At 42.7% G+C, this 14,065-nt stretch overlaps 1 protein-coding gene across 1 annotated transcript in view; it reads right to left on the bottom strand.

The window, feature by feature from the left end:
• Positions 1 to 14,065, bottom strand: part of gclc (glutamate-cysteine ligase, catalytic subunit) — an 80,499-nt gene that overhangs the window by 16,593 nt on the left and 49,841 nt on the right. The window contains exons 8-12 of the mRNA XM_039737813.1: positions 12,405 to 12,521; positions 8,005 to 8,143; positions 6,321 to 6,433; positions 3,900 to 3,992; positions 1,944 to 2,048 (exon numbers count right to left, since the gene is read on the bottom strand). Coding sequence (XP_039593747.1) covers positions 1,944 to 2,048; positions 3,900 to 3,992; positions 6,321 to 6,433; positions 8,005 to 8,143; positions 12,405 to 12,521 — 567 coding nt within the window. The remainder of the gene's footprint in view (positions 1 to 1,943; positions 2,049 to 3,899; positions 3,993 to 6,320; positions 6,434 to 8,004; positions 8,144 to 12,404; positions 12,522 to 14,065) is intronic.

Raw genomic sequence — 14,065 nt, forward strand, 5'->3', positions numbered from 1 at the left:
ATTCACTTTTTTTCTCCTTCAGCCACAGCAATTCTGCTGTGTGCTTCGGGTCGTTGTCGTGTTGAAAGGTGAACATTCTGCCCATCTTCAACTTTCTGGCAGAGGGTAGCAGGTCTTCCTGAAGAATTTGAGGATACTTTGCCCCATCCATTTCTCCTTCTGCCCTAACGGGAGTCCTAGGCTCCCCCACAACAGGATGCTGCCACCTCCATGCTTTACTGTAGGTATGGTGCGTTGTGGTGTACCGTTTGGTATTGAGGCCAAATAATTTGATTTTGGTCCCCTCTGACCATAAGACCTTTCTCCACTTGGCATCAGAATCTTCAAGGTGCAGTCTGGCAAAGCTCAAACGAGCCTTAATGTGGCCTTTCTTATGAAGTGGCTTTTCCCTTGCGACCCTCCTGGACAAGCCATATTGTGGAGCGTTTGTGAAATTGTTGTCACATTCACATCATTAATGACCACTCTGTGCCATCAAATCCTGTAACTCCTCCAAAGTGGCCACTGGCCTCTCGGTAGCCTCTCTTACCAGTTTCCTCCATCCAGGGAGGGTCCTAGACCAGGGGTCCTCAATCCCAGTCCTGGAGAGCCGCAGTGGCTGCAGGTTTTTGTTCTGACCTGGTTGCTTAATTAGAAAGCAATGAAATTAAATTAACTCTGCTATGTCAGCTCATTCTCATATCCTAGATTTTCTTTCCCTTTCTATCATACAAATGACTTGAAGGCTAAAATGGACGAGTAATTCTCAGTCCTTCACTTTTTTCTCTTCATTTTTCTTCCAAGTATTTCATTAAACCCAATAGTGCAGATCAATACACACAGGTGTAAATGTAAAGAAGCTAAATGGAGAAATGCTGCTCTCTCTTGTCATTTGCATGTTATTGATAATAAGGAGCGATTCAAATAGCTGTTTAAGACAAAATGAAGCAATAAGGGCTCAAAATCACTAAAGTGAAGCAATAAGTGCTTTTTATTAAGCAACTGGGTTGGAGCAAAAACCTGCAGCCACTGCAGCTCTCCAGGACCGTGATTGAGGACCCCTGTCCTAGTAGTACCAAACACTTCTTTATGATGGACTTTACTGGGCTCCTTGAGATTGATAAATCCATTTTTCCTTCTGGCCATTGGCCTCTTGGTAGCCTCCCTTTCCAGTTTCCATCCAGTTTGGAGGATCCAGGGAGAGTCCTAGTAGTACCAAACACTTCTGTATTATGGACTTTACGGGGCTCATAGGGATTGATAAAGCCTTTGAGATTTGTTTATCTCCATCTCCTGCCTTATGTCCGTCCACAACTCTATCCCTGAGAACTTTTGAAAGTGGCTTGCCACCCATAGTCAGTTTGCTGCCAGTTGCACTACCAAGCAAGGGAATGAATGCTCCAGGAACAGCTTCACTTATCACACCACTTACAACTGATCACAGGTGGAAGGAAGCCAGTAACCGCAATGGGAACGGTGGGCACTGACACCTGAGTTTGGTTGGGTCCTTGATACATCTCAGTATTTCTCATTTTTGATTTTTTAAAATTCTTCTGAACTGTATCTGTGATATCTTTCACTTGGATGTTAGAGATTGCATTCAGTAAGTAAAGCAGGAAAAAATGTTGGTTTGTGTGTTTTCATTTAAGGCTGTAAAGCAAAAAAAAAAAGGAACATTTCAAAGGGAGGGATTCTTTTCTATAGCCACTGTATACAAATATTAATCCTAAACATAAAGAAAACATAATGTATATAAAAGGTTCTGCTTAGCAACTACAGTATCATTACCAAATAAAGTTCCCCAAGCAAATGAAAATTATTAAGTAAAACAGACGAATACTGAAGCATAATTCACAGAGGTGTAAATTGTGTTTAATTAAATTCATTCATTTACGTCCCCCCACCCAACTGAAGCCATACAGGTAACACAGGAATGCTTTTTCATTAGGCCGGGGTCGTCTCACCTTTGACAGAGGAATAAGAAAATCAAGTTTGTATGAAAGAATCACTCGGGTGAGCAGAACAACAAACACGACGTACGCCGAGTTTTCAAAGTCCGTCAGCTGCACCTGCACAAAGAATTAAAACATTAATGGCCTTGTCCAGGACCTGCCATGTGAAACCCTCAAACTGCAATGAAACGACTCCACACGTGACTAGAGTTTGGTTAATCGGGCAAATAATTCACATTTACTTGTGCTGTAGTTTCATGAATGGCAAAGTCGTAAGCAGATCTTTAATACTGAAGGCTCACAGCTCCACCGGATGATAAATGACAAGTTATCGTGAAGATGAGGATGTACACACACACTCGGGGGGTGATAGAGTCGTGTTGTTTTTCTTTAATTTATTATGTGGCAGAAGACTACAAATCTTTGCTCAAAGTTGTCTACCCGTTTTATACAGCGGGGGAAAAATAAGTATAGAAGACATCAGCATTTTTCTCAGTAAATATATTTCTAATGGGGCTATCTGACGTGAAATTTTCACCAGATGTCGGTAAAAACCCAAGTAATCCACGCATACAAAGAAATCAAAATAAATAAGTCCATAAATGAAGTTATGTGTAATAAAGCGGAATGACACAGGGAATAAGCATTGAACACATGAAGAAAAGGAGGTGCAAAAAGACCTGGAAAGCTGAGACACCAGCGGACATCGGTCAATCCTGATAGGCCCCTATCAGTGCCAGTGAATACCAGCTGGTTTAGTCCTAATTGATGGCCTATCATTACCAAGGGGTCACACAAGAAGCATCTCGTGATGGGTAAAAGCAAAGAGCTCTCAAGACCGTCACAAAACATACACCGTTGGTGACAGACGTATTTCTGAACTGGAATGTTCCTGTGAGCACCGTTTTGGCCGTAATCCGCAATTGAAAAGAACATCATAAACTGGCCACGACCAGGTGTCAAAAGAATAATCAGAAGAGTTGTCCAAGAGCCAAGGACCACTCGCCAAGAGCTTCAGAAAGACCTGCAATGAGCAGGAAACAATAAGTAATGCATTCAACCGCCATGGCCTCTGCGCACACTCACCGCGCAAGACTCCACTGCTAAAGAACAAGCACGTTGAAGCTCGTTGAAAGTTTGCTGCACAACATTTAGACAAGTGAATGAAATACTGGGGAGAATAGAGTCGGGTCAGAGGAGAGCAAAATTCAACTCTTTGGATGTCATTGGAGGAGAAATGGCGCTGCACATCACCCCAAAAACACCACACCAACAGTGAAGTTTGGAGGTGGGAACCACATGGTGAGGGGCAGGCAGACTTCATAGAACTGAAGGAAGGATGAATGGAGAAATGTAGCGGGACATTCTTGATAAAAACGTGCTGCCATCTATTGTACCAGGATGCTGAAGATGAAACGAGGGGGAACATTTCAGCAAGACAAGGATCTCAAACACACAGCCAAGGAAAGTCTCAACTGCTTTCAGAGAATAACGAAAGTAAAGAAGCTGCTCGAATGGCCCAGTCAATCACCCGACTTGAATTCAATTGAAAATCTATGGAAAGAACTGAAGGTCAGACTTCATCGACGAGGCCCCCGGAACTTTCCAGATATGAAGACAGTCTGAGCAGAAAAATGGGCCAAAATTCCAATTGAGCAATGCACGCGACTCGTTTCTCCATACAGGAGGCGTCTTGAAGCCGTCATCACCAACAAAGGCTTTTCTACTAAGGATTGTGTCATTCCACTTTATTACACATTATTTATGGACTTACTTGTTTTGATTTCTTTGTTTGTGTGGATTACTTGTGTTGTTACTGACATCGGGTGAAAATGTCATGTCAACAGCCCCATTAAAGAAAAACGTTGATGTGTTCCAATACTTAATTCTCCCCGCTATAAATTCTCTTTAACAAACACAGTCATCACTACAGGACCCGACACAAAACCAAACACGAGATGAACGAACCTCCATTGGGCGAAACTCGACTCTCCATCCAATGTCCGAGTTGGGAGGGGGCGGCTTAAACCTCATCGTCTGCCAGTTGGTGGATTGAATGTTCTGAAAGATGAATCATTTTTGTGAGTAACTAAAATCTTACACTCTGCTTATCCTGACATCTGATGGATATTATGATCCACTATCATATTTGACCCTTGGATTAATGTTAAAAATAAACTCAATTCTTCAAGTGAGTCGTGCCTTTAACCCAGTTAATGACACATTTCTATTATATCGGTGCCCACCACAATGTTTGAGGATCAAAGATAATACAGTTTTTCTTCATTTTCCTCTCTGCTTACACATCAAACAATTCACGTTGCAGGCTTTCATTTAGGGGGATTTGCACACATTTTGCTCACTCTGCACTTTGTCTTGATCAGAGATGTCCAACTCCGGTCCTGGAGGGTCGCAGTGGCTGCTGGTTTTCATTCTAACCATCTTCTTAATTAGTGACCAGTTTTTGCTGCTAATTAACTTCTTTTGCTTTAGTTTTAATTAACTTGACTCAGGCCCGTCAGCTGTTTCTTTTTCCCTGATTAGCAGCATAACAATAATAAGACACAAAACGAGCCGCCACATGACCAGCTCATCTGTGAAGATCTCAGTAAGACTGGTCTGCTCAGGTCACCAAAACATTTTGATGGTGTTCTTAAAAAAAAAAAAAAAAAACAGAAACAGTTTTGGAAATGTCTGCTATAGCAGAATGAGAGCAGCAACAAGCTGTGGAATTAAATAATGTCTTTAATTAACAGCAAGAATCAGCTTCTCATTAACAGAAGACCCACAGTAAGAGAAGACCCTATTTAGCTTGTCATCTGTTGGTTCGTTTCACGTCTCACTTCTTTAATAAAGGAAAGAATCAATTCAGAAGACTGCATCCTTAAAAACAGGGCTATCAAAATGAAGGGAAAAGAAATTAATCAGCAGTGAAAACTGGTCACTGATTAGGATAAGGGCTAGAATGAAAACGTTTGACACCCCTGGTCTAGATGGTTCCCCCCATTTCAGGGCACCATTAATGGCAAGTCTATTAAAGCCATTATCATATTTAGGATTAAGCATTTAAATTGAATAAAATCTCCCCTCTTTTTCTATTCTATCTATCTTGATTTATTTATTTACTTATTTTTCCTGTTATTAAAGGACTACTCTGCTGGCCTAGCTCTCTTTCTCTTGGTTGGCAGTCGATTTGTTTCAAACCAGTTTTGTTAAACGTGACTTGCGTGTATGGAATGTTTTTTGATTTTAATAAAATAAAATAAAATAGGGTGGCACGGTGGCGCAGTGGTAGCACTGCTGCCTCACAGTTAGGAGACCCTTAAGGGTTCGCTTCCCGGGTCCTACCTGCGTGGAGTTTGCATGTTCTCCCCGTGTCTGCGTGGGTTTCCTCCCACAGTCCAAAGACATGCAGGTTAGGTGCACTGGCGATTCTAAATTGTCCCCAGTGTGTGCTTGGTGTGTGTGTGTGCCCACTAAAGTGTGCTGGCTCCCTGCCCAGGGTTTGTTTCCTGCCTTGCGCCCTGTGTTGGCTGGGATTGGCTCCAGCAGACCCACCCGTGACCCTGTGATAGGATATAGCGGGTTGGACAATGACTGACTAAAATAAAATATAAAAGAAACTTGTCGCTTATCACTGGCATGCAATGACTACTTGAAGTCTGCGATTCACAGAGGGTCTTCTCTGGTGGTGCTGTGCCAAGCCTCTTGTGCGGCCATCTTCAGCCCCTGCTTGTTTTTGGTAACTCAACTTGTCCCAAACACTGTGGAGGGCACTGTGTGTGCAGAACATTTATTTTCAAATAAGAGCATCAACAGTGTGCCTATTTTTAATTGACCCACATCCTTGAGTTTTAGACAGGCATGTTATACATAAAATCTCCTTATTGAGGTCAACTTCTTTCAAGTTAACATGAGCCTTGGACAGTCAGTAAGATAAAAAGCCTAACATGGACACATATATAGAGTAGAGTGATGTACTGTATTAGCCATTATGGATGCAATGAGAAGTGAAATGTAACGACACCTTTTATTGGCTAACCTGCCTCAACAAGTGGGCCTGCGTAGCCTCAAAAGCCTGCATATTGTAATCTGTTCAGTTAGCCAATAACAGGGGGTCATTTTGTTTAGATTTCTCATCACATTACTTTTGAAATATTTCATAAAATGATAAAGTCCAGAAAAATGCTCAAACGTTTCCAAGTGCCATTTTCAATGTAAAATGGTAATTTGGCAGTAATTGGGCATTATAAAGTCATGTCAAGTGTGTACCCTGAAGATGTTGTCTTGTCTCGGGTGCCCAAACGTTTGCTCACAACTGTCCGTCATTGGGCTATTCAGCCATTTAAAACTGTCCACGGTGCTAATAAACAGAGGGCAGAACTTTACCTCAAAATGGTCCGATTCATTTGCATCATCAAGATTAATTTTTTCCTCAAAGAGCTGCAAGGGATCTCGTATAAAAAGATGTGCAATATGCTGCGCCAAAAGTTTATCAATTCCTAAAAAGGAAAGAACATAAGTAAATGACACATAAAAAAGGAAAATTCTGCAGTTAAAAAAGGGCTACAGCTTTCTTTTTAACCACTGCAGAGATTTATACAGAAAACACCACACAGTTCTTGAACCGGCCTAATCCAATTCTGGCAGCAGGGCCATCTTCACAGCATTATAGACCCCCGGGTAAAGCAGTGCACTGGGACCCCTACCTACACAACCACTCAGAGGAATAAAAATGTAAATAGTCGTTAAAATTAAACATATTTATTGTATTGGTACTTCCAACAAAATCCGTGTTTAAACATTAAAAAACATGCTGTGCAGCAAAGATGAATCAACAGAAACGTTAGAACAATAAAACATGAGCCTTGAAAAGCACAAACATTTCAACATATAAATGATACTCAGCTGGTAAGCCATACAGACAGAGATGGCACAGTAGGAAATTACTATGAATTTATTATTATGTATTATTAAAAATCAACCATTCAACACAAACATTTGCAAAATTTCTTTGCAGAGGATTGAGTTGAAGTGACGTTAACAGGTACGCTTTTACGTGATGTCATGTGTGAGACCCGTACACAGACAGGCATGTGAGGTGGAAGAGGTGACCGTGATACTAAATTAGAGGTGAATGCCAAAGTCCACTTGTAACACAATAACAAATATTTATAGTTTTAGTATATAGTATACCAGCTTTGTTACATGGGCTGGAGACGGTGGCACTGACCAGAATGCAGGAGACAGAGCTGGAGGTGGCAGAGTTAAAGGTGATAAGGTTTGCATTGGGTGTGGCGAGGATGGACAGGATTAGAAATGAGGACATTACAGGGTCACCTCAGGTGGGACGGTGTAAAGACAAAGTCAGAGAGGCGAGATTGCGTTGGTTTGGACATGTGCAGAGGAGAGATGAGGGGTATAATGAGAGAAGGGTGCTAAGGATAGAGCTGGAGAGGAGGAAGGCCTAAGAGGAGGTTTATGGATGTGGCGAGAGAGGACATGCAGGTGATGGGTGTGACAGAGCAAAATGGAGGGGACAGAAAGAGATGGAAGAAGATGATCTGCTGTGGTGACCCCTAAGGGAAGCAGCCCAAAGAAGAAGAAGAAGAAGATAGTATTTATTTATTGACAGCAAGTTACAACATACACAGATTAGCGTGGGGCTCCCTGGCAACTGCCCAGTGTGCCCATGCGTTAAGAGTGCCCTGTCTGGCAGCCCTGGCTATAAGGAAGCAACCAACTGTTAATGGGGCATCAATGCACTGCAGGGCCCAGACACACACACACACACACACACACACACACACACACACACACACACAGACACTGAGGCCCATTTATAATCAGCAAATTACATGTTAGAGGAGGAGGAGGAGGAGGAGGAGTGCAGGAGCACGCACTGATACAGTTCACTGCTGCACCCACCACACAACAAACCAACTTAAGAACAACTTTGTTAATACAGAATGAAACTGGGGCACTTGAAGGAAAACCCACACACTCTTGGTGAGAACCGCAAAGGATCACTGAGCAGTTACAAAAAAATAAGGTCGACAACTTAATAACATACCAGCGTCCAAAAGCTGCTTATTAATTTCTTCATCAATCGTCAGGTCAATATCATTGTATTTTTCACCACATACGGAAAGGTAGCTATCAATGGAGTCGTATCTTGACTTGTTTATTCGATATTTGCTGTTTTTTAAGGGCTATAATATAAAAAAGAAAAGAAAATGAATACATTTTAAAAGCATACATTGCACTGTTTAGGAAAGAGGAAAAGAGAAAGAAAATTCCACAAGTTCTATTATGCAGCAAAATATACAACAGGAAAGGTGAAACAAGTCACGTCACACTTTAAAGGGACCCATTTTAGAATGTTAAAAATTGCCATTTCAAATACAGCTTATCAGATACACTCAGTGCATTACAGCTTAACAGTCTGTGCAAGAATTCAGGTTTGTGTGAGAGTGACGTCTAGCAGAGGTGTTGTACCAGTTATTCCATCCATTTTTTTTAAACATGGGCTTCTTCAGAGTTCTGGTGAAACGGGTCATTTCCCTCCAGAGAGTTAGGTGGCACTGTTTCTAACAGCCTCTCACCTTTCGCTGCCAGACAGGAAGACTACTGAGTATTGGGAGACCTGCCTCTTCTACTTTAGATTCCACGTAAGAATTGTTGACCCTAGAAGTTGGTGTTTATTTGGGGACACACGCTTGGCAGGGACACCACTAACCATAGTGGTCACCTTGGGTTTACTTTTTGTTTCTTGGAACAATAGACGTACTGATTAAGACAGGATTACCACATAAGGAACCTCAACCCCCTCATCCTGTCCTATTGAATGTTTATTACAACATACATCCATTTAAAGGCTACTCATCCCAACAGCACTGGCCAATTTTTTGGTAAATTTGATTTTCACAACACTTGTTTATCTGCATAATGTACATGGATAACTGGTGGTATACATTTTGTGGATTTAATATTAGCTTCAAAAAGAACTTTGATTTATGTGTGTGTGTGTGAGCGACCCACCAACGATCAGCCTTTACACTGAGCCCCCACATCCACACACGTCTCAACTGGCATCAGACCACTGATCCTCTGTGACATCCTCATTGGCCAAAATAAAGCAGTACATCACCTATGAGCTTGGTGGCCAAGTGCCGCCCGGGAAGACCTGCCTACACTGAATGGAATCACACAAGTGGAAGTGCAAGTGTCTGTGAAATTAAACCGCTGTCTGCTTACACCTACTGCATGGTAAAGAAACTCGTTTGACTCCGGCATTTATTAATTACCACTAAGCTGTCAAATGATCACGCGGAAATGATGCTCTTTCACAGATTATTAAATTGTATATTTCATTTACTCATGTATTAAGTGGACCAGCATGATAAACAAAGACAAAGAAAACGGTCTAAAACAGTGCCGTCAATTAAGCCAACTTTTTTTTTTTTGTTCAGTAAAATGAAACTAATAAAAAAGTGACCAAAAAAAACCCACAAATTTTGCTAAAACTAAATAAAAAAAATAAAATATGTATATTAGAAAATTAGAACAATCTGGAGGAGAACAGGCCATTGAGCCCAACAAAGCTCGCCAGTCCAATCCACTTAATTCTTCTAAAAAAACACAAAGTCGAGTTTTGAAAGTCCCTAAAGTCTTACTGTCCACCACACTACTTGGTCGCTTATTCCAAGTGTCTACAATCTTTATAAATAATACGCTACCGTGGATGTCCATTTGTCTGTAAAGGATTTTAAATCACCTGTAGCTTGCAAACTGTTTGAACTATTAACCTGAAATTTGGTACTCATATATTACGTGTTGTCTACTATCCGCTTCGGGGTGATGATTTTTATTCCTCTTTTTATTTTACATTATCGTAGAATCAACTCTCGACAGCGGCCAGCAGATCGGCTGTGTGGCACATGTGTGCGGGCGTCGTTCTCACCCCTACCACCTTCACCGTCCTCATCCCTACCTCTTCATATGTTAAATCATTTCTGAGGCAGATTGAAGACTTAAGTGCCAGCTTAAGTGAAAAATTAAGGAAAACGTACCAAGTAATTGCAACACAAACACTGACTAAATCAGTTTTAACACAAAAAGATGCCGACGGAAGAAGAGAAGCAGCGGGACGCAAGGGTGGAGGAAAGAAGAGCTGCTCAGGAGACAGCAAGCACATCAACATCTGAGCAAACGAATGCTAAGCGTACAGAGAAAGAGTATGAATGCTCAAGTCAAGTCTATTCACTGCACGTTATCGTGCAGCCCACCATTACTGGTCTGTCTATATATATTAATGCAATTATCTAATCAACCAATCACATGGCAGTTGCTTCAATGCATTTTGAGGTCTGGTCCTGGTCAAGACAATCTCCTGAACTCCAAACTGAATGTCAGAATGGCAAAGAAAGGTGATTTAAGCAATTCTGAGCGTGGCATGGTTGTTGGTGCCAGACGGGCCGGTCTGAGTATTTCACAATCTGCTCAGTTACTGGGATTTTCACGCACAACCATTTCTAGGGTTTACAAAGAATGGTGTGAAAAGGGAAAAACATCCAGTATGCGGCAGTCCTGTGGGCGAAAATGCCTTGTTGATGCTAGAGGTCAGAGGAGAATGAATGGACCGACTGATCCAAGCTGATAGAAGAGCAACTTTGACTGAAATAACCACTCGTTACAACCGAGGTATGCAGCAAAGCATTTGTGAAGCCACAACACGCACAACCTTGAGGCGGATGGACTACAACAGCAGAAGACCCCACCGGGTACCACTCATCTCCACTACAAATAGGAAAAAGAGGCTACAATTTGCACGAGCTCACCAAAATTGGACAGTTGAAGACTGGAAAAATGTTGCCTGGTCTGATGAGTCTCGATTTCTGTTGAGACATTCAAATGGTAGAGTCAGAATTTGGCGTAAACAGAATGAGAACATGGATCCATCATGCCTTGTTACCACTGTGCAGGCTGGTGGTGGTGTAATGGTGTGGGGGATGTTTTCTTGGCACACTTTAGGCCCCTTAGTGCCAATTGGGCATCGTTTAAATGCCACGGGCTACCTGAGCATTGCTTCTGACCATGTCCATCCCTTCATGACCACCATGTACCCATCCTCTGATGGCTACTTCCAGCAGGATAATGCACCATGTCACAAAGCTCGAATCATTTCAAATTGGTTTCTTGAACATGACAATGAGTTCACTGTACTAAAATGGCCCCACAGTCACCAGATCTCAACCCAATAGAGCATCTTTGGGATGTGGTGGAACGGGAGCGTGCCCTGGATGTGCATCCCACAAATCTCCATCAACTGCAAGATGCTATCCTATCAATATGGGCCAACATTTCTAAAGAATGCTTTCAGCACCTTGTTGAATCAAAGCCACGTAAAATGAAAGGCAGTTCTGAAGGCGAAAGGGGGTCAAACACCGGATTAGTATGGTGGTCCTAATAATCCTTTAGGTGAGTGTATATATATATATATATATATATATACACAGTATATATATATATATATATATATATATATATATATAAAAAAGCTAAACACCACTGACTCACTCATCACGAAATCTCCCGAACTTGGAATGTAGGTTACCCTTGGCCCATAGGTGCTCGCTAAGAAACGGTTTTAAAAATTTCGGTCCAAGTGCGTTCTGCCTGTCCGCATTTCATGAGAGAATTACTTAACAGATTTAGATCTGCTTGTTTTCTATAATTTGCTTGAACTTTCCGGTTGACTTTGCGACTTCCCTTGTCACGCTAAGTACCAGAGTTCATTTGCGGTACCAATGTATTTATGCAAATCCAACAGAGTGGCTGTGGGCAGAGAGCAGGAGGGCGGGGCCTTCCTCTTTCACTCGCCAGTCTCTGTTCGAGTTGGTCTACGTCTCGCCACGTGCTGGAGCGCACCTTGCCTCTGCTTTGCTAGCGATACCCATTTGCTCAACAGACATTATCTACAGATTGTTAAGGCGTAATGTTTGACGTTTCTGAGAGAGAGATCAGAGCTTCGTGTGTTTTAAAGGGTAGCTGCTGACTGCCACAGATATCACCGCCATTTGCTTTTCTCTCCACGCAGGGAACGCTCTCCCGTCAGAGCTGAACATGATCAGATACAGTGCCAGCGTCTATTGATTTTTAAAAGTTTGTTCTGTTTCATTACTATGTGGGCACAGACACAAGGTACAGCTAGTAAAAGATAAAACTAAAAAATCTTAAAACTAGACTTTTATTGCCCAGAGGCAGATAATGTTTAGGTGTGTTTCCAAAAAGAGAAAGAATCACACCAAGAATTATTTGTGAAAGAGAAACCATTATGGTCACCAAAGTTTGTGGCTTCTCTTAATCTCAAATTATTGAAAAGTCATTGCAAAAATGAAATGTAACCAAAAGGTAATCAGGTGATTTGATGTCGGACTGATAGTACAAATCAGAAGTAAAGAGTGAACATACTTCTAGACCCCTTTCTTCTCTTGTGCGGTCGTCAACGGAGGCCGATATCACCCCCCAGCGGCAGTCAATGTCAGAAATGTAGCCTCTGTAGAATGGAGATGCAGCACTGAGAGCCATCTGTAAACCAAAAGATAAGCAAACATGTCAGAAATGCAAACTTTTACTCCTTTAGGCATGGGAACCAACAAGGATCACTCCAAAAGCTAGGGATGCAATGTTCCAGAGGGTCCCAAAGACCTGCTGGGTAACATCTAAGGATTTAAAGGCCTCCCTTGCATTGGCTCATGGTATTGTTCACGAGTCCACCCTACTGAGAACACTGAACAACAATGGTGTGCACGGCAGGGTGACAAGGAGAAGGCCACACTGCTGCCCATCTAAACAAAAAGATCACATGGATAAGCCTGAAAGCTATTGGAAGAATGTGCTGTGGACAGACGAGTCCAAAATACAACATTTTGGCTTGAAAGAGAAGCATTGTATTTGACAAAAAGCAATGCTGTATTCCAACATAAGAACCTTATCCCATCTGTGAAACCTGCTGGTGACAGTGCCACGGTTTGGGCCTGTTTTGCTGCCTCTGGACCAGGACAACTTGATGAATTCTGAAATGTAAAAGCAAATTCTACATGAAAATGTCAAAAGTGGGTCCTGCCACAAGACAAAGAATAATTAAAGCAGGGGTCTCAAACTCCAGTCCTGGAGGGCTGCAGGTTTTCATTTTAACCCTTCTTTAACCCAACTTCTTAAACAGGTTTGACCACCCTAACCCACTCTCACCTCCGAATACTGCACCCTCCACACATCCTTCTGCTGATATCAGCACAGGAGAGACATCCCCACCCACAAATACAGCAGCCCAGGTAAGCACAGAGCTGAGGAGACTTCGTGCCAGCAAAGCAGCGGGTCCAGATGGAGCATCGCCACGACTGCTGAAGGCCTGTGCGCTGGAGCTGGGGAGTCCTCTACAGAGCATCTTCAACCTGAGCCTGGAACAGGGGAGAGTCCTGAGGCTTTGGAAAACATCTTGTATCACCCCAGTGCCAAAGGTACCACGTCCTAGTGAGCTTTATGACTTCCGGCCTGTCGCTCTGACGTCACATGTGATGAAGACAATGGAGCGGCTGCTGCTTTACCACCACAGGTATGCCACACCCTTGACCCTCTGCAGCTCGCATACCAGGAGAAGGTGGGAGTGGAGGATGCCATCACCTAAATGCTGCACTGATCCCTCTCCCACTTGGACAGAGGCAGTGGTGCAGTAAGAATAATGTTTCTGGACTTCTCTAGCGCCTTAAACACCATCCAACCTCGGCTCCTTAGGGACAAGCTGACTGAGATGGGAGTAGATTCACACCTGGTGCCATGGATCGTGGACTATCTTACAGACAGACCTCAGTATGTGCGTCTCGGGAACTACAGGTCTGACATTGTGGTCAGCAGCACAGGAGCGCCGCAGGGGAATGGACTTTCTCTGGTCCTGTTCAGCCAACATACATCAGACTTCCAATACAACTCGGAGTCCTGCCACGTGCAAATGTTCACTGACGACACTGCTATGGTGGGCTGCATCAGTAGTGGGCAGGAGGAGGAGTATAGGAACCTAATCAAGGACTTTGTTAAATGGTGCGACTCAGACCACCTACACCTGAACACCAGCA

Source organism: Polypterus senegalus, chromosome 16, assembly GCF_016835505.1.
Source record: "Polypterus senegalus isolate Bchr_013 chromosome 16, ASM1683550v1, whole genome shotgun sequence".
Taxonomy (NCBI): Eukaryota; Metazoa; Chordata; class Cladistia; order Polypteriformes; family Polypteridae; genus Polypterus; species Polypterus senegalus.